The 15768-nt window shown below is 36.6% G+C and overlaps 1 protein-coding gene and 1 long non-coding RNA gene across 2 annotated transcripts in view; both read right to left on the bottom strand.

The window, feature by feature from the left end:
* Positions 1-416: 416 nt before the first annotated feature.
* Positions 417-1846, bottom strand: LOC127941666 (uncharacterized). The gene is made up of 2 exons (XR_008149134.1): positions 1618-1846; positions 417-1089 (listed from the first exon to the last, which is right to left on the bottom strand). It is a non-coding gene; the product is annotated as an uncharacterized LOC127941666 (long non-coding RNA).
* A 2315-nt stretch (positions 1847-4161) lies between these two features.
* Positions 4162-15768, bottom strand: part of mtnr1aa (melatonin receptor 1A a) — a 32531-nt gene continuing 20924 nt past the window's right edge. Inside the window, exon 2 of the mRNA XM_052566572.1 lies at positions 4162-5907. Coding sequence (XP_052422532.1) covers positions 5039-5907 — 869 coding nt within the window. The 3' untranslated portion in view covers positions 4162-5038. The remainder of the gene's footprint in view (positions 5908-15768) is intronic.

The raw sequence follows: 15768 nt of genomic DNA, 5'->3' as shown, positions 1-15768 counted from the left end.
GCGTCAAAGTTGCTCAAAAAGTTACCCAGTGCATCATTAGCTTGAGCAAAGAAAGTAGATTGTGTGGGGGCTTGAACCAGCTGAGCATCTATGGTATTATATAGAGCTGCATAGAAGTGTAAATTATTAAATACTATCACATTGCTGGATAAGTGATGGACCAAACTGTGTGAAATACACATAACTACACAATCCTGCCCTCCAGGTTTTTTTTTTTGCTAGTTTGCCAGTTTGTCATCTATTCACAGAGGGTTATGGTTTTCTCCCCAAGCTGCCAGTGGGTTTTCATGCCAAGTTGAATGCAGTGAAAGATTTACTAGCCTCCTGAGAACCAAGGAAAATATTTTTTTTCCTAATCATATTTTTTTGTGATTCCATACCTGTTTAGGGTTAAAAAAAACATCCTACAATTTAGACCTTTTTATTTTTATTTTTTATTTTGGTTTTACAGCATGTCCACTGTAGTGGACAACAGGATCATTTAAGTACGAAAACAAACACATTTGGTAGATACAAATTTTACCAGATTATAAAGTTTTTTAACTAAGAATACATACATTTTGGTCTGTAAATTGACTATTATCCAAGAATACTGACATTTTGATTATACAATAGACACATTAATCATTCTTGAATCCTTTTTCTTACATTTTGCAAGTATATCTTTACTATTAAAGCTTAACACTTTGTTATGTCCGTATCCTTTTATTACAGAGTAAAATCTTTGTTTCCTCTGTTATAGCCAGGTCATTGACAATCTTGAGGTAGTTTCTTATCCTGAAGAATCTATCCCTAGACATTTTGCTACTTATGACTGGCACTTTAGTTTTTTTGGCCCAAAACATTTTAATTCTGGGATAGCCAAGGCAGGCCATGTGAACTGAAATGCCAAAGAAGATTTTTATTTCTTGAGGCGTAGTGTTCATACACACTCCTTTGCTTTGCAGCTCTCTTTGATTTGTGGATGTTGCCAAATCTTCAAAGACCTTGTTGTCAATGTACTGTGAAAAATATTCAATTGGACTCCAGTCTGCACGTGTTGTAGGGTCATCTTGACACACAGGAAGCCCAGGTAACACAGGTGCAAATCTGATATGAAGGAAAAAAAGAATAATAAATGATAAATAATAACAGTTTAAATACTCAATGCAGCTGAATTTAAAATTGTGGAACTGCATAAAACATACATTTTACTCCTAGCCCACAGAGGGCGTCGAGTTTCCTGCTCATCCCTGTCTGTATCTGTGTCTTATCTGTCCCTTCAACTGAGCCTTCTGCATCATCTTCCTCTTCTTCATCACTGTCTTCTCTCACTGGTTGAAACTCATCCTCATCTCTCTCGTCATCTGACAACTGTAAATCTGAATCTCCCTCGACTATTTTGTAAAGAATTCTTTCTGCTTCAGTTCTGTTTCCTATAACAATGTGGAGTCATTATTTACATGAAGATAGTCCTGCTGTCCACTGTAATTGACATTCATAAAATGGCAAATTTTTCAAAAGATAAATAATGTATTTGCTATCAGAACTGAATATATGATTCCTAACACCTTAATGAACAAGAAAATATATGATTATCATAGCAACAAAACCATAGACAAACAATATTTTACTCACCTTTTATCTTTCCATAAATTGTGCTTGCTCCTATGCCGTCCATTTTGGATTGAAAGATTGAGGGGGTTCCTGGCCTCCCAGCCAATCAAATAACATATCACTGAAAAGCCCAGGATGTCCTCTGTACAGTACAGCAGGAATTAAGAGACTTGCACAAAAGATTCCAAGGAGAGGGATGAAACTCAAGTGTCCACTACAGTGGACATAAGTCAATGGGCTGGGTCTCAGGAGGCTAGAGTTGGATCCAGTCCCAATTTTGTGGATGTTGGACTCATTCACCCTGTTCCAACACTGCCAACACCTATAGAACCTGAGTTTTTATAGTTACAGCCAACGTTAGAGGAGGCCAATTTAGCTATTCTGCCCTAATGCTTCAGTAACATTCCTGTTGTGTTGTGTCACTCATGAATCCTTGGTTTTAAAAAGAATCTAGTTTATCATATGTAAACTGCTGGCCAAAAGATTGGAAGAATTCAGAATTTTCAATGTTTTTTAAAGTCTGCATTTATGTAAATTACAGTAAAAAAAAAAAAAAAAAAAAAAAGATAATATTTAAAATAATATTTTAAAATATTGTTTTTTACTCTGTTTTTTACAAATTAATTTTTGATCAAATAAATGCTATTGTTAAAGGCTAAATGCCAATGTTATTGAGCATAAGAGATTTATTTTAAAATTATTTTAAAAATCTAATTATTCTTAACTTTTATCCCATTGTGTAAATTTTTGGGAGGTATGATGTCAAACCACATAATTCAGATTCTTACTCAGGGGTTGAAAAAAAATAATAATGTGCATGCATTCCTTAGTGGCAAAGTATGGTTGTGCAAAATCCATAAACACACCGAGGTTGGTTGCTTATAGATAATAGAACTGGGTCACATAACTCTTGCACAGGTGATTCTCCATTGGAAATTCTTTGCAGTGTAGGGACAGTCTTAATCTGTGTCTAGGAAACCAGACCTTACAGGCTCATCAGCAAATCACTTCAAATTAAATGGACCGTTTCTGAATCAGCTCTGATCATCATATTACATCAAACTAAACCCTGATTAGGCTGCATCCAGCTCTAAAATAGCCCCATATCTTGAGTACAAGAAATAGCAAATCAACACAGATTCATTGATCTTAAAATTGCTGTTTGCAGAAAATGCCAAACACTAAATTACAGCCTCCACGAAACTGACCAACCCTCATGTTCCGACCATAATCACACTTGGATGGGGCCAGAATAAATCACCCCTCCTTGCTCATAACTCGATCAATTTTATACATATGAATCTCTTGGTCACTTGCAGAGGGCGATAACTGCAAAAGAGACTCCGATTAGTGCATAATTCTGTTAGAGGGCAGTGTAAATCCTGGCATTTTTATGCCGCTCACTCGCTCTCTCACAAACTCGTTCAGTCGTTTGGGTTGGATTACCACAGTGTGTCATGTTTCTGAGATAGAGAGAGAGAGAGAGAGAAAGGGAGGAGACGCAGCAGTTGTAGGTATTTAGCTAGAACTATTTCAGTCAGGGCCACTCTCTTTGATTAAGAGGAATGTAGAGGTCCTGAACAGTATTTTGGCGGTAGGCTTTTCTCTGAAGGGTTCAGATTCTGAGCTGTCCACAAACAAACCTCGCTGTGTTTTGAAACCCCCAAAGTCTAATGCAATTAGCAGAATTGTTAAAAATGCAACAGATAAAATTCCATGCAAAAGTGATACAGATCTGTGAATAAGACTGGACAAGATTTACATTTACATGAATTCATTCTTCAAAGATTAAGCAACGGTTAGCTGATAGATGATTTCCGTGGGCAAGCTAAGTGTGATCATGCCTGCATAAGGAGGAGCTGGGGATGGAGGAGGCATGTCTGTGCGACAGACTAAAGGCAAGTATGAGTATGGATGAACTTGTATACCTTATTTAATTCTAGTGGGAGGAGGTACAATCAGCTGCGAGTCATCTGATGCTTGCTGTCGCGCCGTGGTCTGACTGAAATATGCTTGAGCTCCATTAGTCACTCAAATGACATTGTATAAGCTTCAGTCTAATACTGTACTTACATAGAAGCATTGGTAATACTGCATGTATCTTGTCCCAATTTCTGTGTTATTTAAAAGGTGATGCATAATAACAGCTGGCATAATATTTATTCATTTTCACACTGTAAAAGAAAAAAAAAACATAATCAGTATTTGTTTTGTTGTTTTCCAGTAAGATCTGCCTATCCTAAAAAGAAACGTATTAATCTGTCATTCTTGGCAATTTTTTATTATCATTATTTTCACGATAATAACAATAAATGTATTACTATAATACACCTTCTAAATTTTTGAGATTTATGCTTAGAACAAGAAAAAACTATTTGCCAGTGACATACAAAAAATAATTAATTCAAAACATATTCTCAGGAAATAAGCCTTATTTTAAAAAAATCACCATTTATAATGCAGTTTTGATTTTATATTGTTTTATTTGTGCTTTTTTTTTAAATCTTGCTTTATTTTATTATATATAATGTATAAATTTCACATACTTATGCAGAAATTCCGATATATTTTTTATCAAACATTTTACTTTTTTTTATTTTTACTCAGTTTGCATATGAACTTGTCATTAGATCCATGCACAACAAAGAGTGGAGTAAAAGAGACAGGTACAAAGGAAAATAAAAGGAGGGAGATGTTTAAAAAGACAGAAAGAAAACGCTAAAAAAGAAGGGGGAAAAACAGAATAGTAAGCAGAAAGGATAGAAACAGACCACAGAGCAGGAACCCCATACTTTCAAACATATTTGCAGGGGATTGTAGGAAAGCAGCAATCCAGGTGTATTGCTTTTTGAAATGCAGAGTAACAGTGTCGAACCGGGTGAGGTCATTTCAAAACTGTAAACTCTGTAACAAACTCTTTTGGTAATGTTGTGGTCACAGTTGTGGCTAGGCATTGTAGAGATATGCTGATGTTCATGGCATCATTTTGACAACACTGTTCTTTGTTCTCCACTGAATGATCAACATCAGTGAAACACACTCAATATACATTTATATACAGTAATATAATCAATCATACCTCTATATTTGTTTTTTGTTTTTTTCTTCAGACAAAGATAACTCATATAAAATCATTACACAAAGTATGTCATACATAGATTTGCTGATACAATTAATGTAAACATTTAAACAAAGAATTCATACATACAAGTACTTCTGACCAAGAATGAAAAAGTGCTTTAAAAAAGACAATGATAATAATAAATTCCTGTTTGTTTTGAATGTGTTGAGGCAACAAATCACAGTTTCTGGGCCAGGTGCTGCTTCCCGACAACATATTTGGTTATCAGATTTTTTTTTTATCAAGTTTACTTAGTTTGTAGTTACTTTTAAGCAAACATTCAATTTATTGTGTTCTTTTCACATCTTACACAATATACACTCACACAGAGTCCACCTTGACCTGATTGTTGTTGGTCATGAGTGGAGAGGGTTTGCTCTTAAGTCTCTCTTGTGCTTCATTAGAACTTTCTGCAAAGAAGATCCTCGCAGTACATACCGAAACCACAATGCGCTTATACTCGCGACGGAAGTTCTGGTTCAAAACTCCATAGACGATTGCATTGAGGCAACTGTTAAAGTAGGCCATGAAATAACTTGCCACAAAGAGCCACTCAGGTATTAAAGGAATCACACGCTCTGGAGAAATCGCCACCGCCAACCCGATGAAGTTTAATGGTGCCCAGCACACGGCAAAAAGCACGAAAACAACAAACATTGTGACGAAGTTTCGTACGTCGTGAGGCGTGATCTTGGGACGATTATCGGGCTTCACTCGTCGTCGCACCTGTATGACCAAAACCCATATTCGCAGGTAACAGTAGGTGACGATCATGATGGGAAGGATGAAATGAAAGAAGACGACGGCTATCGTGTAGGCCGAGCTCGCCGACTGCTCAAACGTACAAGAATAAACCCGTGGATCATACTGCAAGGAGCCTACGAATAAGTTGGGCACAATTGCGATCACTGTCAAGGCCCATATTAGCAGTACATAGCAAACTGAGTTTTTGTCGCTGTAAAGCTTGTCATATTTGAGGCTGTGGCAGATATAACAGTAGCGGTTAATTGCGATGCCGGTGATGTTGAAAATGGAGCCGATTACACTGACGCCCATCAGGAAGCCGCTGATCTGGCAGTGCATGTATCCCAGGTTCCAGCCCCGGTGAAATATGGAGGTAAGGACCAGCGGATACGGATAGATGGCTACCACCAGGTCTGCAACCGCCAAACTCACCACAAAGATGTTACCTGAGAAACACACAGAAAGAGAAAGATACAGGTTAAGTAGACTTTGACTGCATCAGAATGCTTAGGCTTAGACTTGAAGCCATATCAGACAATATTTTGCACACAAAGGTACCTCCTGAAACTGATTTTTATATGTATGTACTGTATATATATATATATATATATATATTCAGTGGAGTTCAAAATTAGAGAAAAATCTACAATTTCCTAAATTTCAAGGTCAGTGCTTAGTCCTATTTGAAGTTATCCTAACACAAGTATTTTTTACTAAGTCTTTCATGAGTTCAATAAAGCTTCATTGCCCCATAAACACAAGAATGAGCTGCACTCCAAATATTTGCCTCCATCAATTCATGGAATGTGCATTCTGTGTAAAGTAGGGTGCAGGTGTGCATTTATAAATGTGAGAGTGTGCAATTATTAATTAGGTTCCCTCACTGTGTGGATGGTTAGGCATGGCCTATAGCTGATGGCTGCATTAGGGTAAGAACATGGGCGGTTTTAATGAATGCACATCTAATTGCCGCCAGGCACAAGGACTTGACATTGTGTGTAAAGCTGAAATAATTAACTAACATTGTAATCAAGAGGAAAACACTAAAGGCTGTTGCAGCTGAGTTTCACTCCCTCTTTTCTTAAGACGATGTAAGAAGATGCATGCCAATGGCAACGTAGATGCTTTCTGTTTCATCTATATCTTCATCTGTGCAGTTTTATTCTTTGTCATACAGTTTACAAAATATCAATTGGTTCCCCATCTAGCTTAAGTTTTCATTCACACAGGTGTTTCCTTCAGTGGAGCACATATGAACGCATACTTTATAAAACGATCATGTTGCCATTTAATTTGAAAATGTAACTTTCAGAGAAATACATTTTCCAGTGCATATGGCAAAGAGGTTTGTACTAGAAATGCAAACAGTAAAATGTTGTGTGTGTACAGTAAACAGGTGTATTTGTGTGTGTGTGTGTGTGTGTGTGAGAGAGAGAGAGAGAGAGAGAGAGAGAGAGAGAGAGAGAGATCATGACGACTTGTATTTGACTTATTCAGTTATATGTGTTATACCTATCTTTGCAATACAGTGGAATACTGCTATTTTTGATATATAAATTTAGCGATAGATAGATAGATAGATAGATAGATAGATAGACAGACAGACAGACAGACAGACAGACAGACAGACAGACAGACAGACAGACAGACAGACAGACAGACAGACAGACAGACAGACAGATAGATAGATAGATAGATAGATAGATAGATAGATAGATAGATAGATAGATAGATAGATAGATAGATAGATAGATAGATTTCATCCTGTTTGTTTTTAAGTCAGAGATTATGAAACTAGGGTCACCTCAAGAGGGTGTGATGGAGTCAAAAACTGCAAATATATATATATATATATATATATATATATATATATATATATATATATATATATATATATATATATATATCATTTGTGTTGGCTTCAGTACATTTGGACAATATAAAAGCCAATTATTACTTATTATTTTAAAACAACATTACAATGTCAATTTGTACACATTATAAGTAGGTCTGTGTACATGAAAATATATAAAAGTTTTTACTTCAATGAAACTGACAATCAATATCATGTCTTGTACAAACGATCCCACTATGAACATCAAACTTTTCCTCTGGATTCTCTCTGACTACTCAAACTCTCAATATTTTATAAAAATAATTAGGCTATATTAAGGTGGGCTTTCAGTATAAAAGTCTTATTTGCCTTTGATACAATGTTGATAAGTCACTGAGAAATGGGAACATGAAGCCGTCCTTATGAGTCAGCTTTCTCACAGCCCCTTCGCAATGTCAGTGTGTCAGTAGTCTTGTCAAAGCGTAGAACAGAAGCACTAATTTGTGGGCAATGGTGGTCCATCTTGACGATTAGCTTGCAGTGGCCTGAAGCAAAGCTGTCATTCACATATCTCCTCAAGCATGCCGTTGACATGCTATCCACATAGGGGTTCATGCATGCAACACTCTCACCATTTGCACAAATATCATCCATGCTTTTCAGGCAAATAACCTTGGCTGTTCTTAAATACCAGAGGTCATATCTCTAAGCATCCTTCTTTTGGCTCCACCCCATTTCTTCTACTTATTTTCTAATCTAAAGCTTAAAGGGATACTTCACTTAAAAGTTATAATTTTGTCATTGTTTACTAACTCTCATATTGTTCCAAACCTCTATGATGTTCTTTATTTTATGGATTATGTTTTGGATTTATATTCTATGTTTTGAGGGGGAAATAATCTTATTTTTAGTATGTTTTTATTAATTATTATTATTATAATTATTATTATTTCCCACTACTATTTCGGACAACACTGAATTTTATTTTATGGACAAAAGGCAATGAAGGCTCATTGGAAAAACATTTTTGTGGCAACATTTCTCAAATATTACACTGCTTGTTGCACATTTAGCAACTTTTTTCAAAGTGAAATGTCCAGCCAGTGGTGCTAAAAACAGATGAATGTGATTCTCGCAATGCGTACAGTCCAACTGATAGTGTTAACAAAGGCAAATGTGAGAAAGAAAAATAAATAAATATCAGATGCAGCCATGCCGTTTTTGCTTCTTTATATCGCAAGTGAATGCTGTACCAGTTGAGCTGCCTAGCAAGTTTACTACTGTATGCCAGAAAATCCACATATATGGAGCTGGTCATGTGATGCAAACATCAAAATATATTAATTTATAAACCATGTACTATGGTAAAAAAAAAATGTTTTGTGGTCTGCCCCTGTAATCCTAGTTTTGTACTGAATTTTTGTGTAAATTGTAAGTATGCTGACAAAAGGGTTGGAACTCATTAAGTGTTCCACAGAAGAAAGAACATTATACAGGTTTGCAACAATATGGGGATAAGTAAACAATGACAGAATTTAAATTTTATTGTGGAAACTATCCCATTGATGATCTCTAACTGAATCTAAACATATTCTTGCTTGTGGAGGCATTCAAAAGGTCACAAAACAAAATTTTTCAAATCTCTCAGCAGTCACAGATTTTCCTAAACTCAAGACCTCAGATGGAGCCATTACAGGTTAAGTCTTAATGCACACTGACAGCAGAGGTTACTTGGGCTGTCTCGTTGACGACTTCACTGGTGCACTCAGTTTATTTGTGACTAAGAGGGGTGGATGATGGAGGCTAGGCAGCCTTCTTTTTTACAGACAGAAGGAGGAATGGAAGAAATCAAAGAATTGTCCTTGACAAAGTCAAGCTGTTCAGTCCCAAGGGAATGTGATGCCATTGGCTTTGCTTGGCTGCCAGTCTATGAGTTTAGGTTATCAGAGAGATTATGGTGTCACTCAAACCATTTTATTTAGCTTACAGGGATATAAGACCCCATTTTCTCCATCACCCTTTCCAGTTGGTTCCCAAACTTTTGGATGTTTTCCCTTGTGGTATTTTAGATCAGTACCAAACTGACAAGTGATAGAAGCATATTACCGGAAAGATATGAGTCTGTGCCGTTAAACAAATGGCCTCCGACACTCCCTCTAACCACTTAACACCTTGTAATCTTCTAGCTTGGGTGAATCACATTAGTGTGTGCATATCATTTTCTCTTTTCAGAGTCTTCTATCTAATGAATGGAATATCACAAGCTAAAGTTCAGGGCTGCTTCAGACATGGCCAGACTCGTCAGGTAAGGCCAATGTCCTTGCAACACCATGCTGTCTCAATTAGAGCACAATGCCTAGGGCCAGAGCTCAACTTGCGCAAGAGGAGGTAGGTCAGCAGGTCACTAAATCAACAAGGTCAGAATGTGAGACAGCTTCCCTTACTTCCTTCCGGCAGGTCATTATACATAACCTTAATGTATGTTAATGTATGTTAAACACCTCACGAATATGACTACATTTCAATATGTCAAGGCATGCCATTTTACAGATGCATCGATGGAGGAAGCATTGTAATTGCATGCATTTAAATAGGAGTTTGTTTGCGCATTTACTTGGGGTTGGAGTTGGGAGCAGGATTGGACAACTTAAAACTTTTGTGATTCGTTGTTTACGGCAAATTTAAGATGCTGGTCGACAAACACGGGTTTATCAATGGTTAATGTTGATAAGAAAAGAATGTAAGGTATTGTAATTCATAACATGCATATTGTAGAATTCCCTGGCAATAATGCAAATAAAAGGTTTTCAGATCAATTCCCGACTGGGCCAATTTTTATAGGGAATTAGATAAAGCAGATAAAATAAATGTTGACTTTAGTGATCTCATCATTCAAGGGCTGCAAGTGAAAGAAAGCCGAAAAACCAAAATGCAAGTGAAAGTGGAGAAGCGTCGCCGAACAAAGAAGAAATGTGGAATACCAGTACAATATGGACTTCACATTGAGAACTGTGATCAAGTTGATGCGGAAACAGGAAACTTTGAATGAAAGAATAATGAAGTTGATAAAAGAGATGTCTGACTATAACAGGATCAGTCTGGAGCTGCATGCATTAACAGATGACCTAGAATTGTTATAACTCAAATCTCCAGCTAAAAGAAGATAAGTTTCAAATGTATGTATTTGATCACACCTATCGTACCCAATAGCTAAATATTGACTGTTTTGTGGTTTGAAGTTGCTATGTGCTTTGTTTGTGCAGCATGTAGAATAAAAGGTAGGTTATGGATTTTGCAACAAAGTTGCAGAATGGGACATCTATCTAGCTGTGCTGGTTTTGCTATACTAACATGCAGGTGTGACCTGTGTGGTTAACACAGGACAGGCCTGCAGCTTTGCTTGAAAGGTGCTATAGATGATATGACCAGTTATGTGTGGTTGACTACCCCTGCAGTGTTTCCACTCTGAACTTTTGACACTCTGTCTAGACTGGAATGAAGGTCATGTGAATACATGTGATTATCAAATAAGGAGTAATGCAGGGGGGTTTGAATGCAAATTGTATGCAAAAGCTATAAAAGGACTGAGTTTGTGGCCGTATCATTTATTTGATATAAAAATATTTTATGAGTGTGCTTAATGAATCACAGAACTAAAAAAAAAAAAAAGTCTTACTGACACCTTAACTTTTGAACGCTAGTGTATGACTGATTTGTTCTGACTCTCATGCTGTCTGAAATCATAAGCTGAAAAAAACAAGGTAGCTAATGCAAAATTAAATGTTTCTTCATTTTCATTCTATCCACCGCAAAAATTGCTATTCAGTAAGATGTTTATTTTGTGTGAATCACTATCTGCTTTGTGGATTGTCCTACAATACTACAAACTTGAAGTAATGTCGCAGTTCTCTGCATGACATAGCACAGAATCACACATTTAATTGGGCCTGTGTGTGTTTTCACAACTCAATGAATGAGAGAGGTTTCTGAACCCTTCATTGAAGAATATTATACAGTAAAAACCCATAAAATTAATAGCAAAGACTCTGTGAGTGGAGAACAGCAAGTGTGGTTTTGAATGTAACATTCATAATGACTCCAATTATAGTCAATAAAATGAAAACCTCTAGGCTTTCAGCTAATTACCATCAAATTACCCTTCCTTTTCAACACCCACATAGTTGGCTGTGGTCCCTTAATATGTCTTTCTGAGACAAAAAAGGACAGGGAACCTTTGATAGAAATAGCCTTCTAGTTTTCTCCAAGCTGATTACTGTGTCAGTAGAAGCCCTTTCACCAATGCAGTCTACCATAACGGGAAGCCTGCGTAAAGTCATCTGATTTGGCCTGATACGGATATCATGTTTATGAACTAGAAAGGTAATTGGCTAGTCTCTCTCTCTCTCTCTCCCTCTCGCTCTCTCTCATGCTCTGTATACTGCCATTCTGAGTCTGTTTGAAAACAAAAGAAGCGCTTTGATGGCTCAGTATGAATATTAACAACAGTACTCCTCAGAAGTTCATTTACAGAGGCTGAAGAAAGCAAAGAAGTCTGAATTTTATTTACACATCTGAATGGAAATGGCTCTCTTTTACTCGTATGGATTCCCCCAAAGGCACACCAAGCAAAGCATCAAGGTCAAATAGTTTTCAGTCGTTGGGTTTAGTGCTGCACTCACAGGCAACACGGTGTTACATGGAGGACTGTGAGCACAGTAATCCGCCTGATTAACTTCCTTCAGTAAATAGCACTGAAATTCAAAACTAACGCCTTCAACCATGATGCCACGCTGCTAGTGTGGAGTTAAACTGAGGGACAAGGGCATACGGAGACACATTAACACATTAGTGTCCAGACACATGTGGCATGAAACTGCAGATGCCAGAAGCTTCCATATTTAGACCCAGAATTACCTCAACACAATTAAAGATTAAGATATGGCATTGTGTGTGAAGGATTACTTTAAATACAACATGCTTTACAGCCAACAACAATGAATCTCATAAATAGTGAAGATGAGGTGAAATTATTTTTCAGGTTTCACAATATATATTTTATTCCTTATAAATATCTAAATATGTTTTCATAGAGGTCTTAGCTCCATAGTTGAGTTTGTTTGCTCATATATTTATTAATTCATAATGAAGATGTCCATATTTGGCACTCAAAAAAAGAGAAAGAAAGAAAGAAAGAAAGAAAGAAAGAAAGAAAGAAAGAAAGAAAGAAAGAAAGAAAGAAAGAAAGAAAGAAAGAAAACACTGCACCTGGCATATTCAAGTTAGAAATTAAATAGCAGTAGCTAAAAGCAGATAAATGAACTATAAATGATGGGAAAAAAGCTTTGTTGTGTTGTGAAAGTGAAAGAGAAAAAGGATAATTGACTCATATTACCAAAGTTATAATTTATTCACATTTTGCATCTAAGAAAGAAATAATATTACTGTGTATAAACTGAATTTATTAAGAAACTTAAGGAAACTGGTTGCCCTAAAAATGCAAATACTGTAAACTTCAAGTAAATTAAATGTTTTGTGATATCAATTAATTTAAAGTTATTAAACTTAGTATATTTAAGTTTTATATTCAAGTTAATGTACTAATTTCCACAAGTTCAATCTAATCAGTTTGTTAAACTATAAAATTAATGAAAAAAGCAAACATTCATACAATTTTCTGTTTTATTTCAATTTAATTAAAAATTAAAAAACTTGAAACTTTTTATTTCAGAATCACAACAAACTGCATACAACTGATATGTGATTTTTGTTTTTTTACACTCTGAGTTCACAATATTGGCAGTATTGCATTTTGGGTGCCAGCTCACCTTTTTCAGGTTGAGCATTATCTGCTGAATAAAAATGAAAGATTGGTCAGTTCATCCATTAGCAAACTTTCTTTGATTCCCACAAAGGGTTTAGCTGTGGACTTTCTTGACCACTGCTGAGTGAATCTGTATTGTCAGCTGCATCCTAACAGAGGATTATTAGGATTTTATCATTTGAAAGTACTGCCTGTGTAACATAAAATGGCTTTTTTAATGGTAAGCTCACCAATGTTCAATCATTCTTTGTACGGTTATGGTGTCTATATGCAAATAAACAATGTGTACTCTTTCTCTATTTTATACCTGCTCCAAAATATCCCTGTTTATTTGTCAGCAAAAGTCTGCCAGATTACATATTTTACATCAACTGGCTGACATTTGCTGACAAATAAATGGGGATTTTTGACAGTTCCAGGGCTATTTTTGGAAACAACAGATCATGCTTCAGCATTTTTGAATCCCAGCTCATGGATAAGTCAGACAGTCTGTCATTTCCAAACCAATAATATTTACATTTATGAATTTGGCAGAAACTTTTATTCAAAGCAACTTACATCATTAAAGGGTATACATTTGATCATCTCAGACATGACCTCTGTGTTTCTAACATCATAATCTCTTTATTACCTGCATTAACATGTAACAGCCAAAGTCTAATAATCAACCCAAAGAGCCTGTCCACCAACAAAAAACGACCATATAGGTCGTTTGTGCAAGCATGTATTACGACCTATATTTGCATTTTAAAGTTAAGCGCCCTCTAGCAGGTGTAAAAATAATGACAGTATCGCGTTGCGTCTGTCGTCATGAATTGACGTATAACGTCATTACCAATCAAACGCACGTTTATTGCGTAAATGCAATGGTGTGGGCGTTTTACACCGATCTCACAGTATTTCCTACATATTTTACTAGGTGGCTTATTCGTTCGAATGACCCAACCTAACCCCACTTCCAATCTTTAACATCATATGTGTAAAGAAAAGCTAAATTTAACTTGTTAGTATGTTATTCTAACACTTTGGCTGAACTTGATTTAATCATGGACAGTGGTTCCACATGATTGAAATGTGTTATTTCCTCTCAAATACTTCATTTACAATCAACTAAAGTGAACTGAGAAAACTCAACTGAAATTAGGCATGTCCAAATAACTTGGTGCATTCGTGTGGAACCAGTGTATATAATTGAATGATGTTCAGCCAAACAGTAAAGTGAAATATGATTGTATACTGATTATTCTTTTTATTATTTTTGTAGTTGTTATTCCCCTCAATAACTAATGCTTATATTGAAGAATCTAACCCTAATCTAAATGAAAATACTAAATGCATAAAATAAAAACAGAAATATTATTTGTATATTGTTTATTATACTTATATCTTTATTCTTTTTTCGGTACCCTTTTGTTTCAGGGACCAATTATCACTATTAACTAGTTGCTTATTAGCATGTACATTATTTATTAGTACTCATAAAGCACATTTTGTTGCCTTATTCTGCATGACCATGTTTTAGATCCCTTAATCCTACACCATACCTAAACTTAAAAACTTACTTTATAAATATTAATAAGCAGCAAATTAGGAGTTTATTGAGAGAAAACTCCTAGTTAATAGTAACGTAATGGTGAGAATTGGTCCCCAAAAAAAGAAAGTAAAAACAAGTTTGAGAAAAAACAGTTATGTCATAATCACAGCTAAGCACCAAACAGGGGCTCTTCGAGTCAAAAAGTTTGAGAATACGACCTGGTGTCACTGGTGTTATGCCGCAGCTTGCGGACGGTGTGGCGGTACCTGTCGTACAAGCTCAGTGTCTCCCATGAGTGAGCAGAGATGACAAAACACCACAGGTGGTGTCACACTCCGTGTCAGGCAAGTTCGGAGCAAAGTTGGAAAGACACGAGCTGACAGATCCATGCCACAGACTCTGAAACACATGCACATTCACATGAACTCTGAAGGAAAGAGAGGTGGAGACAGAGAAATACACACAGCACTACTGAGGCCTTCACCCTGTCAGATGACAGGTTTGAGCCCAAGTCACCAAACACACACACTGACAGGGCTGTCAGTTCTACTTCTCATCCACCGAGTGTCAAGCATTACGCTGTCCTATTCAAACAAGCATGACCTCCAAGAGCAGTGGTGGTCTTCTGTAATTTTCCAGTGTAAATTCAGAACGTTTTTTACAGTTTTAAGTAGGGGTGTCACGATTTCGATTTTAAATCGAAATCGATCGAAATTAAGTCACAGTCTCGAACTTCGAATTAAAAAATGGAATCGTCGATGCTGCCACGCCCCCATGTTGTATGACGGCAAATCAATGACAAAAATAACCGAGCATTCAACTGATGCTGGCGCGCGGGCTATATGGCTTCCGCGAGAGGAAAACTGAATCGGATGCGAAGAAACGGGAGCCCGCGAGCTCATTTCAAACTCTCGCGCGCGCGTGACATGTACTCTGCGCGCAATAAACGCCCTCGTGCGCGCATGCTCATTCCCCACATCCTCGCGCTCGATCATCTCACCTCTGCTCGCGCGAACAATTTTATTTTTGTCAGTCACAGACCAGTCACAGACCAAACTTATTTTTGTCAGTTATGCAATTCAAGTTGATTCGTCCAACCGTTCTCGAATAACGCGTAA

Source organism: Carassius gibelio, chromosome A1 (genome assembly GCF_023724105.1).
Source record: "Carassius gibelio isolate Cgi1373 ecotype wild population from Czech Republic chromosome A1, carGib1.2-hapl.c, whole genome shotgun sequence".
NCBI classification, from domain to species: Eukaryota; Metazoa; Chordata; class Actinopteri; order Cypriniformes; family Cyprinidae; genus Carassius; species Carassius gibelio.
This window is presented reverse-complemented; position numbering and strand designations above follow the sequence as displayed.